Below are 27,690 nucleotides of genomic sequence, written 5' to 3'. Positions count from 1 at the left end.
CATGCTATGTCCATATATATATCTGCCCATCCGTATACTGTTCCTATATAACCAGTGAGTGTGGTGACAGGGATTCTGGGCGTTGTTCCCAGTGGTGGTCTGTCAGAGCTTGGGGACAATGGTAGGAGGGTGGTGCTGAGGCTGTCAGCCGCAGGGGGTTTCTATGGTGGGCTATCGTGGAAAAATATCCCATTGGTGCAATATATACTAAGCCTTGCAGAGAGATAAAGTACCAGTCAGTTGGCTCCTGTCATGTTACAGGATGTGTTTAATAAATGACTGGCGCTGATTGGCTGGTACTTTATCTCTCTCCAAGGCTCATAGACCCCTAGGTAGCATCTGTTTAATTAAGTAAGCTATTATCTTGAGCTGCTGTGGCCAAAAGCTACTTTTGATGAGCATTTATGCTATTGCGAATGTCTATGGATTGGGTGGCTGTATATGTGTATAGATATATATTATATTTCTGCATAGAGGCAAATGGCTGTCACCTTATATTTTCTAGAATGCTTTTTATGCACCTCAAGGGGGTACACTGCTTCCTGGCATCACTATTAGCAGATAGTAATTGTTCATAGCGTCTGGTCTAGAAGGGTTAATGGCTGCCTTAGTGTTCATGGTAAAAAGAGAAGGGGGTTATGATGGCTCAAAGGTCAGTGACGGGGTGCCTCTGACCTAGCAGTGACCCCACCTCGCTCCCTTACAATATGGGCCACAGACAGTTGGTTTTTATTTGAATACCTTGTTAGTAGGTACATTCTGATTGTTACATTTATAGCAGGCTGAAGAAGGCTTACTCTTGCTGCCTGTCTCCTGAGATTCACTTAACTGGCTACAGGTCTATATAACGTTTTGCCCAGGGCTACTTTAAGCTGGCTAATAAGGTTTAACGCAGAAAAAATGGTACGTATGTGCCCTCTGCTCCTTCACCCCTAGATTCCCTGCCTTAAATATACCACAGATGCAGAGTTGGCATTCCTGCACTCATCCTGCATTTAGAAACTTGTTCCCAGCCCTGTGAAGTATTTAACACCATCCAGTGATTGACAGTTGCCTCTAATGTTAAGTTATTATTTAGGGGGTTTTGAAAATAAAAAATAATAAATCTTTTTAAGGTAACCAGATAAATTGTCTCGGAGAACTGAGCAGTAAGACTTCTGAAATGCTTCATGTACAGGAGGGCTTTGTAAATATACTTAATGATATACTGAAAACCAGCAATATTGCAGTCTCATCCACAAAGTTCAAAACCTGCCAGTGTCTGACTGGGACACAAAGGGACACCAGGGAAATGCAGTGTTGGGGGCCCACTGAAAAATTGACAAGCCCGCCTGCCCCGCAGAACACATTTTGTTGTACTCTCAAAGAGACCTCAAAGTACCATGAGCCATGGACTTGGGGAATGTAGCTAATACAGACATCGTATGGACCACGGGCGGACAGGGCAGGCACATGGGGCCACGGGCGGACAGGGCAGGCACATGGGGCCACGGGCGGACAGGGCAGGCACATGGGGCCACGGGCGGACAGGGCAGGCACATGGGGCCACGGGCGGACAGGGCAGGCACATGAGCCCACGGGCGGACAGGGCGGGGCCACGGGCGGGCAGGGCAGGCACATGGGCCCACGGGCGGGCAGGGCAGGCACATGGGCCCACGGGCAGGGCATGGGCCACGGGCAGGCACCTGGGGCATGGAAACATCTAGCCCCTTAGCACTTTTGTTTGCTGTGCTGTTACAATGGTCACTGCAGTGCTGACAGCTGGATTGATTCCTGTGCAGCAGAGGAGAGGGAGGCCTAAAGGGAAGGACAGCCAAAGCTGCTCTACATTCTGGACTCCTCCTGTTGCCTGTGGGAGTAGGAGCCGAGGTCCGTGACAGCAAGGGGTCCTGAACCTGCCTCTACTGACTGAAAGGAGAGGGAAGGGAGCCCCCCCCCCTTACTGATAAGTACGCCCCACTCTAAATGAGTGTGGCTGGACATCAGTAGGGCCCACCAGAGGAATTACCTGGCTCCCTAGCAGCCCAGTCTGAGCCTGAAACCTGTATTCAACAGAAACGAATGGCCTGAAACGCTGTCATTGCACCATAGCTGTCTTGGCAGTGAATGCATGACTGCTTATGAATCCTGTGCAGGAGCTGGCATTCTTACCTTTGACTGGCATGTTATAGATAAATGTTATAAACACAACAAATTATGTTTGATCAAAGTCTTGCTGATTTACACAGAAAACGTTTTCTTACTCCAGAGCGTTGAGACCTGTACAGTCCTTGCCTCGACCTATAGTCCTAACATTCCCACTGCTTACTAACCTAATTGTGGAAGTCCATCCTGCAAACTCTATTCTACAATGGGAGTTATTTCCTCCGTTACATCTGTACAAGTCACACTTTAAAATAAATAACAAAGCGCTTCTATTATTGTAGCGTTAAAGCTGATCTGTAAAACATCTTTGTATTTGACAGAATGTGAATATCAGAATAAGCTTTGTTGTGACATGATGCCCCCGTACATGGGGTTTGGAGAGATGTTACTGACTGTATTTATCGTTCTTTAAAATAAAAAAGCTGCTGCGCTGATAAACCTGAAATAATTTAGCCAGTGTGTTTAAAATAAATAAGTAAAATGACATATGTAGGGTGGAATTTAATTGTTTTGCATGCCAGCTGTCACTCCAGGATACCCGTCAGAGCAATTCAGTTGTTTCTCCGTTTGAGCGTGATCATTGCGGCCAGCATCAGCATTTCAACTCGCAACCTCCTGAGGTGGCGATCTGAAATGAGCTAGTGTCCCATTTGCCCACCCAAATGGCACATTTTGCATCACGCTTAGTTTAGCTGCTTTGGGGTGTATTAAGTTCAAGTCTGATTTCCCGACTTGTCGGGTAAACAGGAGTTTAAGGTCGAATCCAGATTTGACCTATTCAATCAAACTCCCATTAATCCGATAAATCAGAAAATGCGATTTGTCGGAAAGCACGTGGATCGGCAAATTAGCTTACTATTAGTTTTGTCGGATTCGTGGCCATATCCGACAGGTTTTAGCCCAGTTTCCGACAATGTCAATCCAACTTTAAAAAAAGTCGGATTGGCATTGTCGGGAACAGCCAAATCGCTGCTAATTGAATACTGAAATGTCAGATCCTTTCCGTTGGCAATAAGGCACGAAAATTAAAGGGTGCCCATAACAATCGAATGTAATATTGGGCTCCCATAACAATCGGTGTAATAAGGCACGAAAGTTAAAGAGCGCCCATAACAATCGAATTGCAATATCGGGCGCCCATTAATTAGCACGACTAAATATCACTTGATTTCTGCCCCAAGATACTAAAATGTCACCTTCCATATATGTAATCATCTGTGAAACGATTTACATTTTTTACACACTGAATAAATAATTTCGGTTTTATCAGTTCATTTAATTTAATAATGTTTGTTTTGTTATGAGGTTGGCATTACCTCTCTTCAGCAGCTGCAGATTTATACCTGTATATCTAAGAGACTAATCAGATGCTGAGTGATACGTTTCCTTTTTTTTTTTTATTCATTTTGAAGCCACATTAGCCAATGAATAAGATTAAATCCCCAATCTCATTCTGAGAGGCCTGCAGACTCCTTGCATGATGTGATTGACAGCTCATTTCAGCCCTCCATTGCTGCAAATCGCAGGAGATTTGTGCTAATCATGTTCCAGACGCTAAAGTGGAGCTTTGCATTATTATATACACTCTTCACGCATTCAAAACACGCACATTAGTAGCTACAGAATTTACATTTGGCTAAATGGTGCACGTGAGATTCTCATCTGATGTATTATCCGTCTCAATTACACACGGAGGCCGTTTCCCTTTTTCATTTCGTATGTCTGTGATGGAACCTGACGCTCAGTGTAGGAAGCTTTGCTACAACGTGACTACGTACGTTCTCATGGATCATTAGACGCCTAGGACATCTGTCATATATTAGTTATTGGGAACAGTGCGGCTGTATGAAAATCTGGTTCCATAAAGGAAACCGTCCCTGAAATTTAGACATAGAAACTTCTGAAACAAATGAGGGCTTTCAGTGGAAACCTATTTATTTCAGATGCCATGCAGTGAGTTTGGGCTTTTTAAATTCCCATATTTTGCAATGTAGGTCACATTCCCATGCTGGCGAAAGTAACTTTACGACATGTCTAAAAATTCCATATTGCCCCCTGCAGTCCTTGTTTATTAAGTATGAACCTTAGTTCCACGTAATCACCCGTTCCATATGCTCGTGATCACTTTATACATAATAAATAATATCATTTGGAAATACTGACATTTGTTTTAACTTATTAAACAGAGGTGAAAGTTTAGTCTAGTTTCGTCTTCTATCACTTTTCCAAATGTATTTTATAAACCTGAAGCTTGCACATCTGGGATAAGAAATTGGTTCTCTAATTCCATTTTTTGTTCCAGCTTAATGGTCGCCCTGTAAAGGTGTCTGAGGAAGAGTCGCCGACTACGGTTAAGAAGGACAGTCCAAAGCCGCTGCTGCTTGATGCTGAGAAGAAGAATGAGAAGGTGACTTATTTATGTATATGTGCTTCAGAATGAATCCTTTGAATTACTGCAGCTCTCCTTCATTTTATTCTGCACTAAATATTGCTGGATGGAAGATAAGGGTCCTTTAAGGTCTCGAAATGAGCAAATCTGTGCATTCTGTATGCCCGCTGCATCGGACTCTCTGGTGCAAACAGAATTAGCATGTATTTACACATCCATATAGCTGGCTTGGCAGTATTTGCTGTTATAAACTAGATTTGTTCTACATTTGACTGTATCCTTTGGAGTGTAATGGGTTTTTACTGATCACACAGAAAGTAATGTTGATACAAGTTGCCTATGGTTTTTCTAAATTGAAAAAATGAATATAATAGATGCTTCCACTATCCTTTTCAGGGTTTAATTAAGTTATTTACATAGTGCTCACACATGCCGTAGTGCAGGGGTGGCCAACCAGTCAAAGGCAAAGAGCCAGAAAAGGTCTGTAGTGAAGGGCAAGAGCCACTATCATGCGCGCACCCAAAAATGGGGGCGTGGCCTAGTTTTCACAAAGCCACACCCCATTTTAGTGCGCGCACCTTTCGGTATGACATTTGTAGGAGTATGACCTTGTGTCATAACACCGTTTTTAGTCATATTGTACAGTGCCACATACATATAATGCCCAAGTACAGTGCCACATACATATAAAAATGCCAATAAATGGGTGCCCCCACAGGGCCAGATACATATACCCCCCCTCCACAGTGCCAGATACACATATGTACACACAGTGCCAGATACATATATGCCCCCAGTGCCAGATACATATATGCCCCCAGTGCCAGATACACATGCCCCCACAGAACTAGATACACTTGCCCCCACAGTGCCAGCTATGCCCCCAGCGCAGATACACTTGCCCCCACTGTGCCAGCTATGCCCCCAGCGCAGATACACTTGCCCCCACAGTGCCAGCTATGCCCCCAGCGCAGATACACTTGCCCCCACAGTGCCAGCTATGCCCCCAGCGCAGATACACTTGCCCCCACAGTGCCAGCTATGCCCCCAGCGCAGATACACTTGCCCCCACAGTGCCATCTATGCCCCCAGCGCAGATACACTTGCCCCCACAGTGGCTCCCAAATACAAAGCGCAATAAAAGCAGTATAAAATAAAATTAGACATTGTGGTGAAGGCAAAGCAGGCAGGATAAGCCACACTTGGAGAATACAGTAGAATAAACATCCTAATATCGATAACTATGATGGTGACTTGAACACATTGCAGACTTGACTTTTTTCCTGTTTTTCCATTGCCTGTTTTTTATAGTATAATTACATAAGTGGGATCCCTAGTGACTTTTTCATATTTGGTTAGGTCTTTATACAGAGTGCGTGGCATTTGTATAACAGCTGTACGGGAAGACCATTTACTCTTTGTCTGTTTTCTGAGTAACATGTTGGTATACAAAGATAAGGGAAATATTAGGGCAAAATGGTAACATTTCCGAAAACAAATATCATGTCACTTATTTTTATTATTGCATCGTAAAAATACTTCAATATTATGACTTACTTATTTATACCCCTTTCACACCGCACAGATAACCCGGTATCGACCCGGCATATTGCTGGGTCGACACGGGTCAGTGTGCGGTGTGAAAGCGCCATGGTCGAAATCCTGGGTCTCCTGACCCGGTAATTTAAACCCGGGAATAAAGCAGTGTTATTACCAGGTGGAATACCAGGTCAGTGGCAGCGTAAACGGGATGACCTGGGACCCGTTCACTAGATAGGGACAGGCGGCGCGGAGATGAGCTCATCTCCCAGCGCTGCCTCCGCTGATGGCTCCGTCCCCCGCCGCAATATGCAACTGGCCCGGCATATTGCCAGGTCGGTTAGCCTACTGTTGGGGTCCAATGCCAGATCCCATCCGGGAAGGACCCGTTTCCAATTTCCGGGAGGGATCCGGCATTGGCGGTGTGAAAGGGGTATTATATGCTTAGGATGACTCAATAGTTGTGTTTTCAAGTGTAAAAACATTTCAGGTTTTAACACAAAAATGCAATGTTTGGTTACTAGCAGGACCCATCTGTACCAACCTAGCTTTCTCCATCACAGGCTCAGCCATAGAATGGACAGGGAGGTCATGTCCTCCGAGCATGTATTTAGTCACTGTGTCTAGTTTGTGTGCTGCTAGTGGACAGTGCATAGTAAAATGGCAAAGCCTTTCTCTCCCGTGACACACAGCATACAGCCTCATGTAGTACAGGATCTGTATACTGGCAGTCTGTTGGTAAAATGTGTCCTGGATTCAGTTCATTATCTGACTATTGATATATCTAGAAATGGTTAGTGTGGTTAATGGAATTTCTCAGGCAACAAAGGGTTTTACCACACTTACCACAATATAGAAAATCATGCCCCACTCTGTTGTCTGCCAGCATTGGCGGCACCTAAAGGTTTTTCTTTTCCTATTTTTTTTTTATTATTATTTATTTATTTTTTTAGATCAAGAAGACTAAAAAGAAACCAAAGTCTGATGCAAAACAAACACAGTCACCCAACCAAGATAAGAAGGAAGCAGAAGAAGGTAAGCCTTAACTTGCGTGACTGTTCTATCCACTATAATGTAGCACAAGTGAAAGTAAAATACGTGATCTTCATACAGTAGGATGACCTATTTACATTCTGCATTTATTGGTCAGGAAACTGGGAAACTAAAATCAGCAACAAAGAAAAAAGACAACAGCGCAGACGTGACAAAGGAGCGGACTCTGACGTAATCCTCTCCGAGTCTACCATGTCGCTGGGTGACGCATTCACTCTGGCATCATCCCATTCTGCAAACGTCCGAAAATCTAAAGGTATGTTCCTCCAAAATGAGTGATATATCAAACATTCAAAAATGTTTCTCACGTAATCTAAAGTGGCATTGGTGCTGTAGGTTACAGCAGCATTTATCGGCCGGTAGCGGTACTTACACAATATATTGGCAGAAGCGGGCAGGGCTCGGTTCTCCTCATCCAGTGTGATCCGTTGTATAATACATTTTGCACATTTGTGTCTTCCTGTTTTATATTGGCAGCGAATTAATTTGATTTTTTAATGCTAATGTAAATTCTCCAGGTCCCAGTGAAGTTTCCGCTGTGAATGGAAGCGGTTGGAATGAGAAGCCTGCAAAAGCCGTTTCCCCCCAGCTGGTAGAAGAAAAGTGGGTGCTCGCTACCACGTCAGCTGGAAAGAAGAAAGCAGAGCCTCCGTGCACTTGGAATCAGGGTTCTGCGGACACCAATGGAAAGGTCTGGAGCGCACCATGGAGTGAGCGCTCAATCTTCCCAGGAATAGGTAATACATTGCAAATCTAAATAGAAAACTGAATCTGAGTAAGTGGCGTTAGGTGCAGTGCAGCTTTCAGAACAGAACGTAGCAACATCGGCCTGTTAGCGCCGTCAGACTAATGTAATAGGTGGAAATGTGAACAGCCAGACATTGTGACTGAATTGCATCGCCTCCTGAATATTTGTATTGATGTTATTACAATGAAAGCTTAGGGAATGCCAGCCTCCTTCTTTTTCTCAGATATGTCATTGCATACTTTTATTTACTTTATTGTTAGTTATTTAGTGCCAGCATGTTCTGTTTTGCTTTACAATTGGGACCACACAATAATTCTGAATGGTCTTCTATTTTAGCTCCATGGTCAACCGTCGAAGCCAGGATAAACTCATCAGAACAGAGGCCACCACCATTTTCCAGCATTGGATTGAACAGTGCTGTGTCTGGTATGTGTGATAATCTTGTACCTAGATGTAATGGGTTCACTACGGCTGGCCGGCGGTCGGGCTCCCGGCGACCAGCATCCCGGCGCCGGGAGCCCGACCGCCGGCTTACTGACAGCTTGGCGAGCGCAAATGAGCCCCTTGCGGGCTCGCTGCGCTCGCCACGCTACGGGCATGGTGGCGCGCTACGCGCGCCACACTATTTTATTCTCCCTCTATGGGGGTCGTGGACCCCCACGAGGGAAAATAAGTGTCGGTATGCCGGCTGTCGGGCTCCCGGCGCCAGTATACTGAGCGCCGGGAGCCCGACCGCCGGCAAACAGAAGACCACCCGATGTAATATGGTCTCTGCTAGAAACCTAACACATTACTCAGAACCGTGCTAATTCAGGAGATACGGGGGTGTCATAGCTGGGTCTTCGAGATATTAATGTAGCCGTGGTAGCAATTTCTGCTTTTAACAAATTTATCTTGACCAGTCCTTAGTTTTATATGCACCTTTTGTGACTATAGACTTACTAAGCTATAATTTCCAAAGACAGTGGCTAGAAAGGGAAGCAGTCAGGATCCCGGTTGTCGGGAACTCGGCAGTCAGAATCCAGACAGCAGGATTCCGACACTAGTCCGAATGCCGACAACCGGGATCCCGAACGAGCAAATACGCGCTGCCGGGGGGAGGTTAGGTTAAGGCTGCGCCCCGGGGAGGGTTGTTACGGGTAGGGTTGGGCACCCCCCTCGGAGGGTTAGGGTTAGGCTATGGGTGGGGAGGTAGGTTTAGGCACCTCCAGTGGATGGTTAGGCACAAAGGGGGAGGTTAGGGATAAGCTGCGAATAGGGAGGTTTAGGGGAGTGGGGAGGGGGTAGAACACCCTTTACTCACTCCTGTTGGTATTTTCAAATTCTGTAGCCCAGCATCGGTATTTTTCAAACGCCGGGATACCGCACGCTGGGATCTCATACTGATCCCGCTAGAAAATGTGACTTATGGGGTATTATTGTGTAACCTTGATTGACATTTCTTTTATTCAGCTGCCACCAGTGAGCCCGTTCCTCAGCCAAGTGCGTCAGATAGCCAGTGGGAAGCAGCGCCTACCGAGCCCAGCGTTGATGATGAGTGGTCTGGTCTAAGTATGTACACTGAATTTATAGACTTATTTTAACTAACATTTATTTATATTTATTCTTTTCCCTACTTTATTTTTCTCTGTAGCTGAACCTGATTTTCTGTTTTCTTTGATTTAGTATATGTAGAAACTCCAGGCTCCAACCAGGACAAATATATGCATAAATCTAACAGAAGTACGTGTTACATTTTTATCAGCGCCAGAACATACTGTCTCAAGGGATGTGTTTGTAGCTGTGGATTAAAGTTATGCAGGAGAATTTGGCAAGGGTTTTCATTTTGGTAAAGAATATTACAACTCGTGGTAGAACACTACTCGGCTAAAGCAATACTGCAGGCAGTCCCAACCTAGATCCTCAAGGCACACTAATACCCCTTTTACACCGCACAAATAACCCGGTATCGACCCAGTATATTGCCAGGTCGACACAGGTCGCTGTGCGGTGTGAAAGGGTCACTCCAGAAATCCCGGGTCACCTGACCTGGTAATTCAACCCGAGAATAAAGAAGGGTTATTACCGGGTCAGGTGCAGTGTGAACGGTTTACGACCCGGGACCCGTTCACTGCATAGTGAAAGGCGGCACAAAGATGATCGCATCTCCCAGCGCCGCCTCCACACCCGCCCACAATGACGCAGCAGTTCCCGCCTCCGATGGCAATCCGACCTGGCACACTGCCAGTGTTAGGGTCCAATGCCGGGTTGCACCCGGGAAGGACCCGTTTCCTATTCCCAGGTGCAACCCGGCATTTGCGATCTACAAGCGGTATCACAGTGCAGGTTTTAGTGATATCCAGGCTGCAGCACAGTTGTTTAAATCAAAATAACTGAGGCACTTAAGTCACCTGTGCTCAAGCATGGATATCACTAAAACCTTGACTGTTAAGTTGCATACACCCGGTGAGATTCGGGCTAACCTCGATTCTCACTGTGCTATAGGGACTAGGTCGGTATCGCAAGCACATAATGACTGCTTGCGATACTGATTATGTGCGATTTTTGCTAAGTGTCAATTTTGACTCTCTTCTACAAGAGAGACTGCAGGCAAGTAAATTTTGACTATCTAGGTTTGCAATGCCGACCGCGCATCGGGATCTGCACTAACTTTTCTCTGACGTCCTAGTGGATGCTGGGGACTCCGTAAGGACCATGGGGAATAGCGGCTCCGCAGGAGACTGGGCACAAAAGTAAAGCTTTAGAACTACCTGGTGTGCACTGGCTCCTCCCCCTATGACCCTCCTCCAAGCCTCAGTTAGATTTTTGTGCCCGAACGAGAAGGGTGCACATTAGGTGGCTCTCCTGAGCTGCTTAGTGAAAAGTTTAGTTTTAGGTTTTTTATGTTCAGTGAGACCTGCTGGCAACAGGCTCACTGCATCGAGGGACTAAGGGGAGAAGAAGCGAACTCACCTGCGTGCAGAGTGGATTGGGCTTCTTAGGCTACTGGACATTAGCTCCAGAGGGACCGATCACAGGCCCAGCCATGGATGGGTCCCAGAGCCGCGCCGCCGGCCCCCTTACAGAGCCAGAAGACAGAAGAGGTCCGGAAAATCGGCGGCAGAAGACGTCCTGTCTTCAACAAGGTAGCGCACAGCACTGCAGCTGTGCGCCATTGCTCTCAGCACACTTCACACTCCGGTCACTGAGGGTGCAGGGCGCTGGGGGGGGGGGCGCCCTGAGACGCAATAAAAACACCTTGGATGGCAAAAAATGCATCACATATAGCTCCTGGGCTATATGGATGAATTTAACCCCTGCCAGAATACACAGAAAAACGGGAGATAGGCTCCGCCCCCTTCTCCGCGGCCTTATCTCCTCAGCACACTGGCGCCATTTTCCCTCACAGCTCCGTTGGAGGGAAGCTCCCTGGCTCTCCCCTGCAGTCACTACACTACAGAAAGGGTTAAAAAAGAGAGGGGGGCACTAATTACGCGCAGTATTAAAAATACAGCAGCTATAAGGGGAAAAACACTTATATAAGGTTATCCCTGTATATATATATAGCGCTCTGGTGTGTGCTGGCAAACTCTCCCTCTGTCTCCCCAAAGGGCTAGTGGGGTCCTGTCCTCTATCAGAGCATTCCCTGTGTGTGTGCTGTGTGTCGGTACGTTGGTGTCGACATGTATGAGGAGAAAAATGATGTGGAGACGGAGCAGATTGCCTGTAATAGTGATGTCACCCCCTAGGGGGTCGACACCTGAGTAGATGAACTGTTGGAAGGAATTACGTGACAGTGTCAGCTCTGTATAAAAGACAGTGGTTGACATGAGACAGCCGGCTACTCAGCTTGTGCCTGTCCAGACGTCTCATAGGCCGTCAGGGGCTCTAAAGCGCCCGTTACCTCAGATGGCAGATATGGACGCCGACACGGATACTGACTCCAGTGTCGACGGTGAAGAGACAAATGTGACTTCCAGTAGGGCCACACGTTACATGATTGAGGCAATGAAAAATGTTTTGCACATTTCTGATAATACGAGTACCACCAAAAAAGGGTATTATGTTCGGTGAGGAAAAACTACCTGTAGTTTCTCTATCGTCCTAGTGGATGCTGGGGTTCCTGAAAGGACCATGGGGAATAGCGGCTCCGCAGGAGACAGGGCACAAAAAGTAAAGCTTTTCCGATCAGGTGGTGTGCACTGGCTCCTCCCCCTATGACCCTCCTCCAGACTCCAGTTAGATTTTTGTGCCCGGCCGAGAAGGGTGCAATCTAGGTGGCTCTCCTAAAGAGCTGCTTAGAGAAAGTTTAGCTAGGTTTTTTATGTTACAGTGATTCCTGCTGGCAACAGGATCACTGCAGCGAGGGAAACTCACCTGCGTGCAGGATGGATTGGCTTCTTGGCTACTGGACATCAAGCTCCAGAGGGACGATCACAGGTACAGCCTGGATGGTCACCGGAGCCGCGCCGCCGGCCCCCTTGCAGATGCTGAAGACAGAAGAGGTCCAGAATCGGCGGCTGAAGACTCCTGCAGTCTTCTAAAGGTAGCGCACAGCACTGCAGCTGTGCGCCATTTTCCTCTCAGCACACTTCACACGGCAGTCACTGAGGGTGCAGGGCGCTGGGAGGGGGGCGCCCTGGGAGGCAAATGAGTACCTATAAAGGCTAAAAATACCTCACATATAGCCCTAGAGGCTATATGGAGATATTTAACCCCTGCCTGATTTCTCAAAATAGCGGGAGACGAGCCCGCCGGAAAAGGGGCGGGGCCTATCTCCTCAGCACACGGCGCCATTTCCTCTCACAGCTCCGCTGGTCAGGACGGCTCCCAGGTCTCTCCCCTGCACTGCACTACAGAAACAGGGTAAAACAGAGAGGGGGGGCAAATTTATGGCGATATTTTTATATAACAAAGCAGCTATAGGGGAGCACTTATTATAAGGCTATCCCTGATATATATATAGCGCTTTTGGTGTGTGCTGGCAAACTCTCCCTCTGTCTCCCCAAAGGGCTAGTGGGTCCTGTCTTCATTAGGAGCATTCCCTGTGTGTCTGCTGTGTGTCGGTACGTGTGTGTCGACATGTATGAGGACGATATTGGTGTGGAGGCGGAGCAATTGCCAAATATGGGGATGTCACCTCCTAGGGGGTCGACACCAGAATGGATGCCTTTATTTATGGAACTACGGGATAGTGTCAACACGCTAAAGCAGTCGTTTGACGACATGAGACGGCCGGACAATCAATTAGTGCCTGTCCAGGCGACTCAAACACCGTCAGGGGCTGTGAAACGCCCTTTGCCTCAGTCGGTCGACACAGACCCAGACACAGGCGATGACTCCAGTGGTGACGGTGACGAATCAACCGTATTTTCCAGTAGGGCCACACGTTATATGATTTTGGCAATGAAGGAGGCGTTACATTTAGCTGATACTACAGGTACCACTAAACAGGGTATTATGTGGGGTATGAAAAAACTACCTATAGTTTTTCCTGAATCAGAAGAACTAAATGACGTGTGTAATGAAGCGTGGGTTGCCCCTGATAAAAAGCTGATAATTTCAAAGAAATTATTGGCATTATACCCTTTCCCGCCAGAGGTTAGGGAGCGCTGGGAAACACCTCCTAGGGTGGACAAGGCGCTAACACGCTTATCTAAACAAGTGGCGTTACCCTCTCCTGAGACGGCCGCACTTAAAGATCCATCAGATAGGAGGATGGAAAATATCCAAAAAAGTATATACACACATGCAGGTGTTATGCTACGACCAGCTGTAGCAACTGCCTGGATGGGCAGTGCGGGGGTAGTTTGGTCAGAATCCCTGATTGAAAATATTGATACCCTGGACAGGGACAATATTTTACTGTCGTTAGAACAAATAAAGGATGCATTTCTTTATATGCGTGATGCACAGAGGGATATATGCACACTGGCATCACGGGTAAGTGCTATGTCCATTTCGGCCAGAAGAGCTTTATGGACGCGACAGTGGACAGGCGATGCGGATTCAAAACGGCATATGGAAGTTTTGCCGTATAAGGGGGAGGAGTTATTTGGAGTCGGTCTATCAGATTTGGTGGCCACGGCTACAGCCGGGAAATCCACCTTTCTACCTCAAGTCACTCCCCAACAGAAAAAGGCACCGACTTTTCAACCGCAGCCCTTTCGTTCCTTTAAAAATAAGAGAGCAAAGGGCTATTCATATTTGCCACGAGGCAAAGGTCGAGGGAAGAGACAGCAACACGCAGCTCCTTCCCAGGATCAGAAGCCCTCCCCGGCTTCTACAAAAGCCTCAGCATGACGCTGGGGCTTCTCAAGCGGACTCGGGGACGGTGGGCGGTCGTCTCAAAAATTACAGCGCGCAGTGGGCTCACTCGCAAGTAGATCCCTGGATCCTGCAGATAATATCTCAGGGATACAGGTTGGAATTAGAGACAGATCCACCTCGCCGTTTCCTGAGGTCTGCTTTACCAACGTCCCCCTCCGAAAGGGAGACGGTGTTGGAAGCCATTCACAAGCTGTACTCTCAGCAGGTGATAGTCAAGGTACCTCTTCTGCAACAAGGGAAGGGGTATTATTCCACTCTTTTTGTGGTACCGAAGCCGGATGGCTCGGTAAGGCCTATTCTAAATCTGAAGTCCTTGAACCTGTACATAAAGAAGTTCAAGTTCAAAATGGAGTCACTCAGAGCAGTGATAGCGAACCTGGAAGAGGGGGACTTTATGGTATCCTTGGACATCAAGGATGCGTATCTCCACGTTCCAATTTACCCCTCACACCAGGGGTACCTCAGGTTCGTTGTACAAAACTGTCACTATCAGTTTCAGACGCTGCCGTTCGGATTGTCCACGGCACCTCGGATCTTTACAAAGGTAATGGCCGAGATGATGATTCTTCTTCGAAGAAAAGGCGTATTAATTATCCCATACTTGGACGATCTCCTAATAAGGGCGAGGTCCAGAGAACAGCTAGAGATGGGATTAGCACTGTCTCAAGAAGTGCTAAAACAGCACGGGTGGATTCTGAATATTCCAAAATCCCAGTTAATGCCGACAACTCGTCTACTGTTCCTAGGGATGATTCTGGACACGGTTCAGAAAAAGGTTTTTCTCCCGGAGGAAAAAGCCAAGGAGTTATCCGAGCTTGTCAGGAACCTCCTAAAACCAGGAAAGGTGTCTGTACATCAATGCACAAGAGTCCTGGGAAAAATGGTGGCTTCTTACGAAGCGATTCCATTCGGCAGATTCCACGCAAGAATTTTCCAAAGGGATCTGTTGGACAAATGGTCAGGGTCGCATCTTCAGATGCACCTACGGATAACCCTGTCTCCAAGGACAAGGGTGTCTCTTCTGTGGTGGTTGCAGAGTGCTCATCTATTGGAGGGCCGCAGATTCGGCATACAGGATTGGATCCTGGTGACCACGGACGCCAGCCTGAGAGGCTGGGGAGCAGTCACACAAGGAAGAAACTTCCAGGGAGTATGGACGAGCCTGGAAACGTCTCTTCACATAAACATTCTGGAACTAAGAGCAATATACAATGCTCTAAACCAGGCAGAACCTCTGCTTCAGGGAAAACCGGTATTGATCCAGTCGGACAACATCACGGCAGTCGCCCATGTGAACAGACAGGGCGGCACAAGAAGCAGGAGGGCAATGGCAGAAGCTGCAAGGATTCTTCGCTGGGCAGAGAATCATGTGATAGCACTGTCAGCAGTGTTCATCCCGGGAGTGGACAACTGGGAAGCAGACTTCCTCAGCAGACACGATCTTCACCCGGGAGAGTGGGGACTTCATCCAGAAGTCTTCCACATGCTGGTAACCCGTTGGGAAAGACCAATGGTGGACATGATGGCGTCTCGCCTCAACAAAAAACTGGACAGGTATTGCGCCAGGTCAAGAGATCCGCAGGCAATAGCTGTGGACGCGCTGGTAACGCCTTGGGTGTACCAGTCGGTGTATGTGTTTCCTCCTCTGCCTCTCATACCAAAAGTATTGAGAATTATACGGCAAAGAGGCGTAAGAACGATACTAGTGGTTCCGGATTGGCCAAGGAGGACTTGGTACCCGGAACTTCAAGAGATGATCACGGAAGATCCGTGGCCTCTACCTCTAAGGAGGGACTTGCTTCAGCAGGGTCCCTGTCTGTTTCAAGACTTACCGCGGCTGCGTTTGACGGCATGGCGGTTGAACGCCGGATCCTAAAGGAAAGAGGCATGCCGGAAGAAGTCATTCCTACTTTGATTAAAGCAAGGAAGGAAGTAACCGTGCAACATTATCACCGAATTTGGCGAAAATATGTTGCGTGGTGCGAAGATCGGAGTGCTCCGACGGAGGAATTTCAACTGGGTCGATTCCTACATTTCCTGCAATCAGGATTGTCAATGGGTCTCAAATTGGGATCTATTAAGGTTCAAATTTCGGCCCTGTCGATTTTCTTTCAAAAAGAATTGGCTTCAGTCCCTGAAGTCCAGACCTTTGTTAAGGGAGTGCTGCATATACAGCCTCCTGTGGTGCCTCCAGTGGCACCGTGGGATCTAAATGTGGTTTTGGACTTCCTAAAATCTCATTGGTTTGAACCACTAAAAAAGGTGGATTTGAAATATCTCACATGGAAAGTGACCATGCTTCTAGCCCTGGCTTCTGCCAGGAGAGTGTCAGAATTGGCAGCTTTATCTTACAAAAGCCCATATCTGATTTTCCATTCGGACAGGGCAGAACTGCGGACTCGTCCGCATTTTCTCCCTAAGGTGGTGTCAGCATTTCATCTGAACCAGCCTATTGTAGTGCCTGCGGCTACAAGTGACTTGGAGGACTCCAAGTTACTGGACGTTGTCAGAGCATTAAAAATATATATTGCAAGGACAGCTGGAGTCAGAAAATCTGACTCGTTGTTTATATTGTATGCACCCAACAAGATGGGTGCTCCTGCGTCTAAGCAGACGATTGCTCGTTGGATCTGTAGCACAATCCAACTTGCACATTCTGTGGCAGGCTTGCCACAGCCTAAATCTGTAAAGGCCCACTCCACAAGGAAGGTGGGCTCATCTTGGGCGGCTGCCCGAGGGGTCTCGGCATTACAACTTTGCCGAGCAGCTACGTGGTCAGGGGAGAACACGTTTGTAAAATTTTACAAATTTGATACTCTGGCTAAGGAGGACCTGGAGTTTTCTCATTCGGTGCTGCAGAGTCATCCGCACTCTCCCGCCCGTTTGGGAGCTTTGGTATAATCCCCATGGTCCTTTCAGGAACCCCAGCATCCACTAGGACGATAGAGAAAATAAGATTTTACTTACCGATAAATCTATTTCTCGGAGTCCGTAGTGGATGCTGGGCGCCCATCCCAAGTGCGGATTATCTGCATAAATTGTACATAGTTATTGTTAACTAATTCGGGTTATTGTTGAAGGAAGCCATCTTTCAGAGGCTCCGCTGTTATCATACTGTTAACTGGGTTTAGATCACAAGTTGTACGGTGTGATTGGTGTGGCTGGTATGAGTCTTACCCGGGATTCAAAATCCTCCCTTATTGTGTACGCTCGTCCGGGCACAGTACCTAACTGGAGTCTGGAGGAGGGTCATAGGGGGAGGAGCCAGTGCACACCACCTGATCGGAAAAGCTTTACTTTTTGTGCCCTGTCTCCTGCGGAGCCGCTATTCCCCATGGTCCTTTCAGGAACCCCAGCATCCACTACGGACTCCGAGAAATAGATTTATCGGTAAGTAAAATCTTATTTTTCCTGAATCTGAGAAATTAAATGAGGTGTGTGATGATGCGTGGGTTTCCCCCGATAACAACTGATAATTTCTAAAATGTTATTGGCATTATATCCTTTCCCGCCAGAGGTTAGGGTGCGTTGGGAAACACCCCCTAGGGTGGATAAAGCGCTCACACGCTTGTAAGAACAAGGGCTCTACCCTCTCCTGAGATGGCCGCCCTTAAGGATCCTGCTGATAGAAAGCAGGAGGGTATCCTAAAATGTATTTACACACATACTGGTGTTATACTGCGACCAGCAATCGCCTCAGCCTGGATGTGCAGTGCTGGGTTGGCGTGGTCGGATTCCCTGACTGAAAATATTGATACCCTAGATAGGGACAGTATATTATTGCCTATAGAGCATTTAAAAGGTGCATTTCTATATATGCGTGATGCACAGCGGAATATTTGCCGACTGGCATCAAGTCTAAGTGCGTTGTCCATTTCTGCCAGTAGAGGGTTATGGACACGACAGTGGTCAGGTGATGCGGATTCCAAACGGCATTTGGAAGTATTGCCTTATTAAGGGGAGGAGTTATTTGGGGTCGGTCTTTCAGACCTGGTAGCCACGGCAACAGCTGGGAAATCCACGTTTGTACCCCAGGTCGCCTCTCAACATAAGAAGACGCCGTATTATCAGGCGCAGTCCTTTCGTGGGCAAGCGGGCAAAAGGTTCCTCATTTCTGCCCCGTGACAGAGGGAGAGGAAAAAGGCTGCAGAAATCAGCCAGTTCCCAGGAACAGAAGCCCTCTCCCGCCTCTGCCAAGCCCTCAGTATGACGCTGGGGCTTTGCAAGCAGAATCAGGCATGGTGGGGGCCCGTCTCAATGAATTTCAGCGCGCAGTGGGCTCACTCGCAATTAGACCCCTGGATCCTTCAGGTGATATCTCAGGGGTACAAATTGGAAATCGAGACGTCTCCCCCTCGCCGTTTCCTAAAGTCGGCTTTACCGATGTCTCCCTCTGACAGGGAGGCAGTTTTGGAAGCCATTCACAAGCTGTATTCCCAGCAGGTGATAATCAAGGTACCCCTCCTGCAACAGGGTACGGGGTATTATTCCACACTGTTGTGGTACCGAAGCCGGACGGCTCGGTGAGACCGATTCTAAATCTAAAATCTTGAACACTTACGGAGGTTCAAATTCAAGATTGAGTCACTCAGAGCAGTGATTGCGAACCTGGAAGAAGGGGACTACATGATGTCTCGGGACATCAAGGATGCTTACCTTCATGTCCCAATTTACCCTTCTCACCAAGGGTACCTCAGGTTTGTGGTACAGAACTGTCACTATCCGTTTCAGACGCTGCCGTATGGATGGTCCACGGCACCCCGGGTCTTTACCAAGGTAATGGCCGAAATGATGATACTCTTTCGAAGGAAGGGAATTTTAGTTATCCCTTACTTGGACGATTCCCTGATAAGGGTAAGATCCAGGGAACAGTTGGAGGTCGGTGTAGCACTACCTCAGGTAGTGTTGCGGCAGCACGATTGGATTCTCAATATTCCAAAATCGCAGCCGATTCCGACGACTCGTCTTCTGTTCCTAGGGATGATCCTGGACACAGTCCAGAAAAAGGTGTTTCTCCCGGAGGAGAAAGTCAGGGAGTTATCCGAGCTAGTCGGGAACCTCCTATAACCGAGCCAAGTCTCAGTACATCAATGAAAGGGTTCTGGGAAAAATGGTGGCTTCCTACGAAGCAATCCCATTCGGCAGATTCCACGCAAGAACTTTCCAGTGGGACCTGCTGGACAAATGGTCCGGGTCGCATCTTCAGATGCATCAGCGGATAACCCTGTCACCAAGCACAAGGGTGTCTCTCCTGTGGTGGTTGCAGAGTGCTCATCTTCTAGAGGGCCGCAGATTCGACATTCAGGACTGGGTCCTGGTGACCACGGATGCGAGGCTGGGGAGCAGTCACACAGGGAAGGAATTTCCAGAGCTTATGGTCAAGCCTGGAGACATCACTTCACATAAATATCCTGAAGCTAAGGGCCATTTACAATGCTCTAAGCTCAGCAAGACCTCTGCTTCAAGGTCACCCGGAGTTGATCCATTCGGACAACATCACGGCAGTCACCCACGTAAACAGACAGGGTGACACAAGAAGCAGGAGGGCAAGGCAGAAGCTGCAAGGATTCTTCGCTGGGCGGAAAATCATGTGATAGCACTGTCAGCAGTATTCATTCCGGGAGTGGACAACTGGGAAGCAGACTTCCTCAACAGACACGACCCCCACCCGGGAGAGTGGGGACTTCACCCAGAAGTCTTCCACATGTTTATAAAACTCGACAAGTATTGCGCCAGGTCAAGGGACCCTCAGGCAATAGCTGTAGACGCTCTGGTAACACAGTGGGTGTACCAGTCAGTGTATGTGTTCCCTCTGCCTCTCATACCCAAGGTACTGAGAATTATAAGATGGAGAGGAGTAAGCACTATATTCGTGGCTCCGGATTGGCCAAGAAGGACTTGGTAACCGGAACTTCAAGAGATGCTCACGGAGGATCCGTGGCCTCTACCTCTAAGAAGGGACCTGCTCCAGCAAGGACCCTGTCTGTTCCAAGACTTACCGCGGCTGCGTTTGACGGCATGGCGGTTGAACGCCGGATCCTGAAGGAGAAAGGCATTCCGGATGAAGTCATTCCTATCCTGATCAAAGCCAGGAAAGATATAACCGCAAAACATTATCACCGCATTTGGCGAAAAATATGTTGCGTGGTGCGAGGCCAGTAAGGCCCCGACGGAGGAATTTTCAACTAGGTCGATTCCTACATTTCCTGCAAACAGGAGTGTCTATGGGCCTGAAATGGGGGTCCATTAAGGTTCAAATTTCGGCCCTGTCAATTTTCTTCCAAAAAGAACTAGCTTCAGTCCCTGAAGTTCAGACGTTTGTGAAAGGGGTACTGTATGTACAGCCTCCTTTTGTGCCTCCAGTGGCACCTTGGTATCTAAATGTAGTTTTTGGGTTCCAAAAGTCACATTGGTTTGAACCACTTAAATATGTGGAGTTAAAATATCTCACATGGAAAGTGGTCATGCTGTTGGCCCTGGCCTGGGCCAGGTGTGTGTCAGAATTGGCGGCTTTATCCTGTAAAAGCCCTCATCTGATTTTCCATTCGGACAGGGCGGAATTGAGGACTTGTCCTCAGTTTCTCCCTAAGGTGGTTTTCAGCGTTTCACCTGAATCAACCTATTGTGGTGCCTGCGGCTACTAGGGACTTGGAGGACTCCAAGTTGCTAGACGTTGTCAGGGCCCTGGAAATATAGGTTTCCAGGACGGCTGGAGTCAGAAAATCTGACTCGTTGTTTATTCTGTATGCACCCAACAAGCTGGGTGCTCCTGCTTCTAAGCAGACTATTGCTCGTTGGATTTGTAGTACAATTCAGCTTGCACATTCTGTGGCAGGCCTGCCACAGCCAAAATCTGCAAAAGCCCATTCCACAAGGAAGGTGGGCTCATCTTGGGCGGCTGCCCGAGGGGTCTCGGCTTTACAACTTTGCCGAGCAGCTACTTGGTCAGGAGAAAATACGTTTGTAAAATTCTACAAATTTGATACCCTGGCTGAGGAGGACCTGGAGTTCTCTCATTTGGTGCTGCAGAGTCATCCGCACTCTCCCGCCCGTTTGGGAGCTTTGGTATAATCCCCATGGTCCTTACGGAGTCCCCAGCATCCACTAGGACGTCAGAGAAAATAAGAATTTACTTACCGATAATTCTATTTCTCGTAGTCCGTAGTGGATGCTGGGCGCCCATCCCAAGTGCGGATTGTCTGCAATACTGGTACATAGTTATTGTTACCAAAAAATCGGGTTATTGCTGTAGTGAGCCATCTTTTCTAGAGGCTCCTCTGTTATCATGCTGTTAACTGGGTTTAGATCACAAGTTATATGGTGTGATTGGTGTGGCTGGTATGAGTCTTACCCGGGATTCAAAATCCTTCCTTATTGTGTACGCTCGTCCGGGCACAGTATCCTAACTGAGGCTTGGAGGAGGGTCATAGGGGGAGGAGCCAGTGCACACCAGGTAGTTCTAAAGCTTTACTTTTGTGCCCAGTCTCCTGCGGAGCCGCTATTCCCCATGGTCCTTACGGAGTCCCCAGCATCCACTACGGACTACGAGAAATAGAATTATCGGTAAGTAAATTCTTATTTTCTCACGATTTTTGACTATATAGTCAAAATCGTAAGAAAATCTCAGTGTGTACACACTATGGTGGCCAATCCTGGGAACAGGATCCCGGGATTTAGGGCCAAAAACGGCCGGGATTGGAAGGTCCAATCCCGGGGATTGAGGGATCAGCGTTGATCGTCCACAGGACGCTCAGACGCTGCCCGGCTTCCTCCTTCCAGCTCCCCCGGCGCAGCATGAGGTCACGCTGCGCCGTCAGCACTGAGGGAGTGCAGGAGGATATCCCCGCCCGCCTGCGGTATACGGTTAGTAATGTGGGGCGAGGGGGCGGCCACACACTTAAAAGCGGGATTGGCCATTTTTCAGTCCCGATACCCGGGATTGAAAAAATGGCCCGGGATTGGCTTCCCTAGTACACACCATTAGTGTGCCTTAATGTACCTTGAGGACCGAGGTTGGGAATGCCTGCTATACTATATTGTCCCCTCCCACTAACGAGTAGAACCAAATGTGTCTGGAACTCAGGATCCTTTATTTTGAGCTACATTAAACTGTTGTGTGATTTGTAAAGACAAATTGAATCTACAAGTGAGTGAAGTATAGAATGGCCACAGAATAAACACGTTTCAGGCTTGTCCTGAAATTTGAAAACTTTATTGTATGTAGACGTCGCCTGCACAGAGGGACAACATAAACTTCAGCGATGTCTGCCTCTGGATCTGGTGTACTCTGGCCTTTTCCTGTCCTGGTCATTACAAGGGAAAGTCACATTCCTTGCATTTCATATTGGCGTGATGGGACACGAATGCATAAAGTATATACTAGTACATTGTGTCAAACGGGAAGCTGTTTATGAGCTGGAAGTAGATAATGACAAGCCTCATTGTTTCACCTAGAAGTGAAAAGGCATAACCTACAATGTAATACAATATTGCACTTTGGCAGATTTAAATGATCTGTGTTGAAAGTACAATACCAATAGCCTAACATTTGGGGAATTACCATTGCCACAACCGCTGTATACAGAGAGTTGATGAGAATATAACATACAATATATGACATGGTTTCCCAAACTGTCTTCAAGGACCAAAGATATCCATGTTTAATCACAGATGGTTAAATCAAACTGACTGGGGTACTTAAGTCGACCCATGCTTATGCGTGGGTATCCTTTAAAACCTGGGCTGTTGGGTGCCTTGAGAAACACTACAATATGGTGATCACACGTGAGCAGATATGAAATTTAAGATCTAAATGATAAATTATTACTGATATTTTCTTAGTAATTGTGTATAAAACAAAATCCAAGTAATAACATATTAAGGTCCTGATGCCATAAATATTTGATAATTAATTCTGTATGACAGATTTAAAATGAAAGTAGTTTTTTGTGATTTTACTTAAATAATCTTGATGGTTTTTAAATTTGGCTTATAAACACTTATTGTCAATACATTAAATATGAAGTTTTTAACCCTGTTACTTTCACATGTGTCTAATGTAAACATTGTGATGACTGTATAAAAAAAAAACCAAAATCTTGTAACAGGCCTTTACCTAGTTTCTATCACGGTGCCAGTAAGGATGCCTGCAGTGCTCACCACTGAGCAGTATTTTGCCTTCTCTTGTCAATCTAACAACATATGATAGTCTCAATACTATGGCTTTGGCACATATTTAGATGATGGATCCTGCATTATACCAAGATTTCTAGAGGGAGCTGTTACCACGGAACCCACTAAAAGATTAGTTTATATTTATAAGAAAGCAGCAGCAGAGGTTTCACATGTGCTATACCAAGAAACCGAAGATAAAATTGTTATCCTTTCCATGACTGGGACAGTTGATTAGCTTGTCTTTAATGTCTGCAGATGGCCTCAATTCAGGTGACCTCAGTTCTGACTGGAATGCACCGGCAGAGGAGTGGGGAAACTATGGGGAAGAGGAACCAGAGTCTGCTCCACAGATTGAGGAACTTGAACAAGAAGTCCCAAAGGTAACTAAATAATCCTTTATTTGTTAGTGGTTGAAAAACCTGTGAAATAATGCTCAGTGAGACAAATGACAAGGGCTGTACTAGTGTCGCGGCAAAATAATTTCTCTATCGTCCTAGTGGATGCTGGGGTTCCTGAAAGGACCATGGGGAATAGCGGCTCCGCAGGAGACAGGGCACAAAAAGTAAAGCTTTAGGATCAGGTGGTGTGCACTGGCTCCTCCCCCTATGACCCTCCTCCAAGCCTCAGTTAGATTTTTGTGCCCGGCCGAGAAGGGTGCAATCTAGGTGGCTCTCCTAAAGAGCTGCTTAGAAAAGTTTAGCTTAGGTTTTTTATTTTACAGTGAGTCCTGCTGGCAACAGGATCACTGCAACGAGGGACTTAGGGGAGAAGAAGTGAACTCACCTGCGTGCAGGATGGATTGGCTTCTTGGCTACTGGACATTAGCTCCAGAGGGACGATCACAGGTACAGCCTGGATGGTCACCGGAGCCTCGCCGCCGGCCCCCTTGCAGATGCTGAAACGAGAAGAGGTCCAGAATCGGCGGCAGAAGACTCCTCAGTCTTCTAAAGGTAGCGCACAGCACTGCAGCTGTGCGCCATTTTCCTCTCAGCACACTTCACACGGCAGTCACTGAGGGTGCAGGGCGCTGGGAGGGGGGCGCCCTGGGAGGCAAATGAAAACCTAATTTGGCTAAAAATACCTCACATATAGCCTCCGGAGGCTATATGGAGATATTTAACCCCTGCCAGAATCCGTTAAGAGCGGGAGACGAGGCCGCCGAAAAAGGGGCGGGGCCTATCTCCTCAGCACACAGCGCCATTTTCCCTCACAGAAAGGCTGGAGGGAAGGCTCCCAGGCTCTCCCCTGCACTGCACTACAGAAACAGGGTTAAAACAGAGAGGGGGGGCACTAATTTGGCGTTAGAAATATATAAAAAAGATGCTATAAGGGAAAACACTTATATAAGGTTGTCCCTATATAATTATAGCGTTTTGGTGTGTGCTGGCAAACTCTCCCTCTGTCTCTCCAAAGGGCTAGTGGGTCCTGTCCTCTATCAGAGCATTCCCTGTGTGTGTGCTGTGTGTCGGTACGTGTGTGTCGACATGTATGAGGACGATGTTGGTGAGGAGGCGGAGCAATTGCCTGTAATGGTGATGTCACTCTCTAGGGAGTCGACACCGGAATGGATGGCTTATTTAGGGAATTACGTGATAATGTCAACACGCGGCAAGGTCGGTTGACGACATGAGACGGCCGACAAACAATTAGTACCGGTCCAGACGTCTCAAAAACACCGTCAGGGGTTTTTGAAACGCCCGTTTACTTTAGTCGGTCGACACAGACACAGACAGGGACACTAAATCCAGTGTCGACGGTGAATAAACAAACGTATTCCTTATTAGGGCCACACGTTAAGGGCAATGAAGGAGGTGTTACATATTTCTGATACTACAAGTACCACAAAAGAGGGTATTATGTGGGATGTGAAAAAACTACCGTAGTTTTTCCTGAATCAGATAAATTAAATGAAGTGTGTGATGATGCGTGGGTTCCCCCCGATAGAAAATATGGGCGGTATACCCTTTCCCGCCAGAAGTTAGGGCGCGTTGGGAAACACCCCTTAGGGTGGATAAGGCGCTCACACGCTTATCAGAACAAGTGGCGGTACCGTCTATAGATAGGGCCGTCCTCAAGGAGCCAGCTGACAGGAGGCTGGAAAATATCATAAAAAGTATATACACACATACTGGTGTTATACTGCGACCAGCGATCGCCTCAGCCTGGATGTGCAGAGCTGGGGTGGCTTGGTCGGATTCCCTGACTAAAAATATTGATACCCTTGACAGGGACAGTATTTTATTGACTATAGAGCATTTAAAGGATGCATTTCTATATATGCGAGATGCACAGAGGGATATTTGCACTCTGGCATCAAGAGTAAGTGCGATGTCCATATCTGCCAGAAGATGTTTATGGACACGACAGTGGTCAGGTGATGCAGATTCCAAACGGCACAAAGGTGTATTGCCGTATAAAGGAAGAGGAGTTATTTGGGGTCGGTCCATCGGACCTGGTGGCCACGGCAACTGCTGGAAAATCCACCGTTTTTTACCCTAAGTCACATCTCTGCAGAAAAAGACACCGTCTTTTCAGCTTCAGTCCTTTCGTCCCTATAAGAGTCATATCTGCCCAGGGATAGAGGAAAGGGAAGAAGACTGCAGCAGGCAGCCCATTCCCAGGAACAGAAGCGTTCCACCGCTTCTGACAAGCTCTCAGCATGACGCTGAGACCGTACAGGACCCCTGGATCCTACAAGTAGTATCCCAGGGGTACAGATTGGAATGTCGAGACGTTTCCCCTGCGCAGGCTCCTGAAGTCTGCTTTACCAAGGTCTCCCTCCGACAAGGAGGCAGTATGGGAAAAAATTCACGAGCTGTATTCCCAGCAGGTGATAATTAAATTACCCCTCCTACAACAAGAAAAGGGGTATTATTCCACACTATATTGTGGTACTGAAGCTAGAAGGCTAGGTGAGACCTATTCTAAATCTAAAAAAATTTGAACACTTACAAAGGTTCAAATCAAGATGGAGTCACTCAGAGCAGTGATAACGAACCGGGAAGAAGGGGACTATATGGTGTCCCGAGACATCAGGGATGCTTACCTCCATGTCCCAAATTTGCCCTTATCACTAAGGGTACCTCAGGTTCGTGGTACAGAACTGTCACTATCAGTTTCAGACGCTGCCGTTTGGATTGTCCACGGCACCCCGGGTCTTTACCAAGGTAATGGCCGAAAGGATGGTTCTTCTTCGAAGAAAAGGCGTCTTAATTATCCCTTACTTGGACGATCTCCTGAGAAGGGCAAAGTCCAGGGAACAGTTGGAGGTCGGAGTAGCACTATCTCGGATACTGTTACAACAGCAGGGGTGGATTCTAAATATTCCAAAATCGCAGCTGATCCCGACAACAAGTCTCCTGTGCTTAGGGATGATTCTGGACACAGTCCAGAAAAAGGTGTTTCTCCCGGAAGAGAGAGCCAGGGAGTTATCCGAGCTAGTCAGGAACCTCCTAAAATCAGTGCATCATTGCACAAGGGCCATGGTAAAAAAATGGTGACTTCCTTCGAAGCAATTCCAGTCGGCAGATTTCATGCAAGAACTTTTCAGTGGGATCTGCTGGACAAATGGTCCGGATCGCATCTTCAGATGCATCAGCGGATAACCCTATATCCAAGGACAAGGGTGTCTCTCCTGTGGTGGTTACAGAGTGCTCATCTTCTAGAGGGCCGCAGATTCGACATTCAGTTTTGGATTTTGGTGACCACGGAGGCCAGCCCGAGAGGCTGGGGAGCAGTCACACAAGGAAAAAATTTCCAGGGAGTGTGATCAAGTCTGGAGACTTTTCTCCACATAAATATAGATAAGGGTAAATTTATAGTGCTCTAAGCTTAGCAGGACCTCTGCTTCAGGGTCAGCCGGTATTGATCCAGTGGGATAAAACATCACGGCAGTCGCCCACGTAAATAGACAGGGCGGCACAAGAAGCAGGAGGGCAGTGGCAAAAACTGCAAGGACTTTTCGCTGGGCGGAAAATCATGTGATAGCACTGTCAGCAGTGTTTCATTCCGGGAATGGAAACTGGGAAGCAGACTTCCTCAGTAGGCACGACCTCCACCCGGCAGAGTGGGAACTTCATGGGGAAGTTTTCCACATGATTGTAAACCGTTGGGAATTACCAAAGGTGGACATGATGGCGTCCCGTCTGAACAAACAACGGGACAGGTATTGCGCCAGGTTAAGAGACCCTCAGGCAATAGCTGTGGACGTTCTGGTAACACCGTGGGTGTACCAGTCGGTGTATGTGTTCCATCCTCTGCTTTTCATACCTAAGGTACTGAGAATTATAAGACGTAGAGGAGTAAGAACTATACTCATGGCTCCGGATTGGCC

The 27,690-nt window shown here is 47.4% G+C and overlaps 1 protein-coding gene across 3 annotated transcripts in view; it reads left to right on the top strand.

Annotated features, from left to right (window-relative positions):
• The window catches only part of MTDH (metadherin), a 60,428-nt gene that overhangs the window by 706 nt on the left and 32,032 nt on the right, over positions 1 to 27,690 (top strand). For 2 of the 3 annotated variants that reach the window (XM_063924157.1, XM_063924154.1), the window contains exons 2-9: positions 4,448 to 4,552; positions 7,027 to 7,108; positions 7,224 to 7,382; positions 7,645 to 7,863; positions 8,211 to 8,300; positions 9,327 to 9,425; positions 9,540 to 9,596; positions 23,613 to 23,737. In XM_063924157.1, the coding sequence (XP_063780227.1) occupies positions 4,448 to 4,552; positions 7,027 to 7,108; positions 7,224 to 7,382; positions 7,645 to 7,863; positions 8,211 to 8,300; positions 9,327 to 9,425; positions 9,540 to 9,596; positions 23,613 to 23,737 (936 nt within the window). The remainder of the gene's footprint in view (positions 1 to 4,447; positions 4,553 to 7,026; positions 7,109 to 7,223; positions 7,383 to 7,644; positions 7,864 to 8,210; positions 8,301 to 9,326; positions 9,426 to 9,539; positions 9,597 to 23,612; positions 23,738 to 27,690) is intronic. The other variant, XM_063924155.1, reaches the window with a different exon arrangement.

The sequence above is a fragment of the Pseudophryne corroboree genome, chromosome 5 (genome assembly GCF_028390025.1).
Source record: "Pseudophryne corroboree isolate aPseCor3 chromosome 5, aPseCor3.hap2, whole genome shotgun sequence".
Taxonomy (NCBI): Eukaryota; Metazoa; Chordata; class Amphibia; order Anura; family Myobatrachidae; genus Pseudophryne; species Pseudophryne corroboree.
Note: the sequence above shows the minus strand (reverse complement) of the source record. Positions and strands in the feature narration are given on the sequence as shown.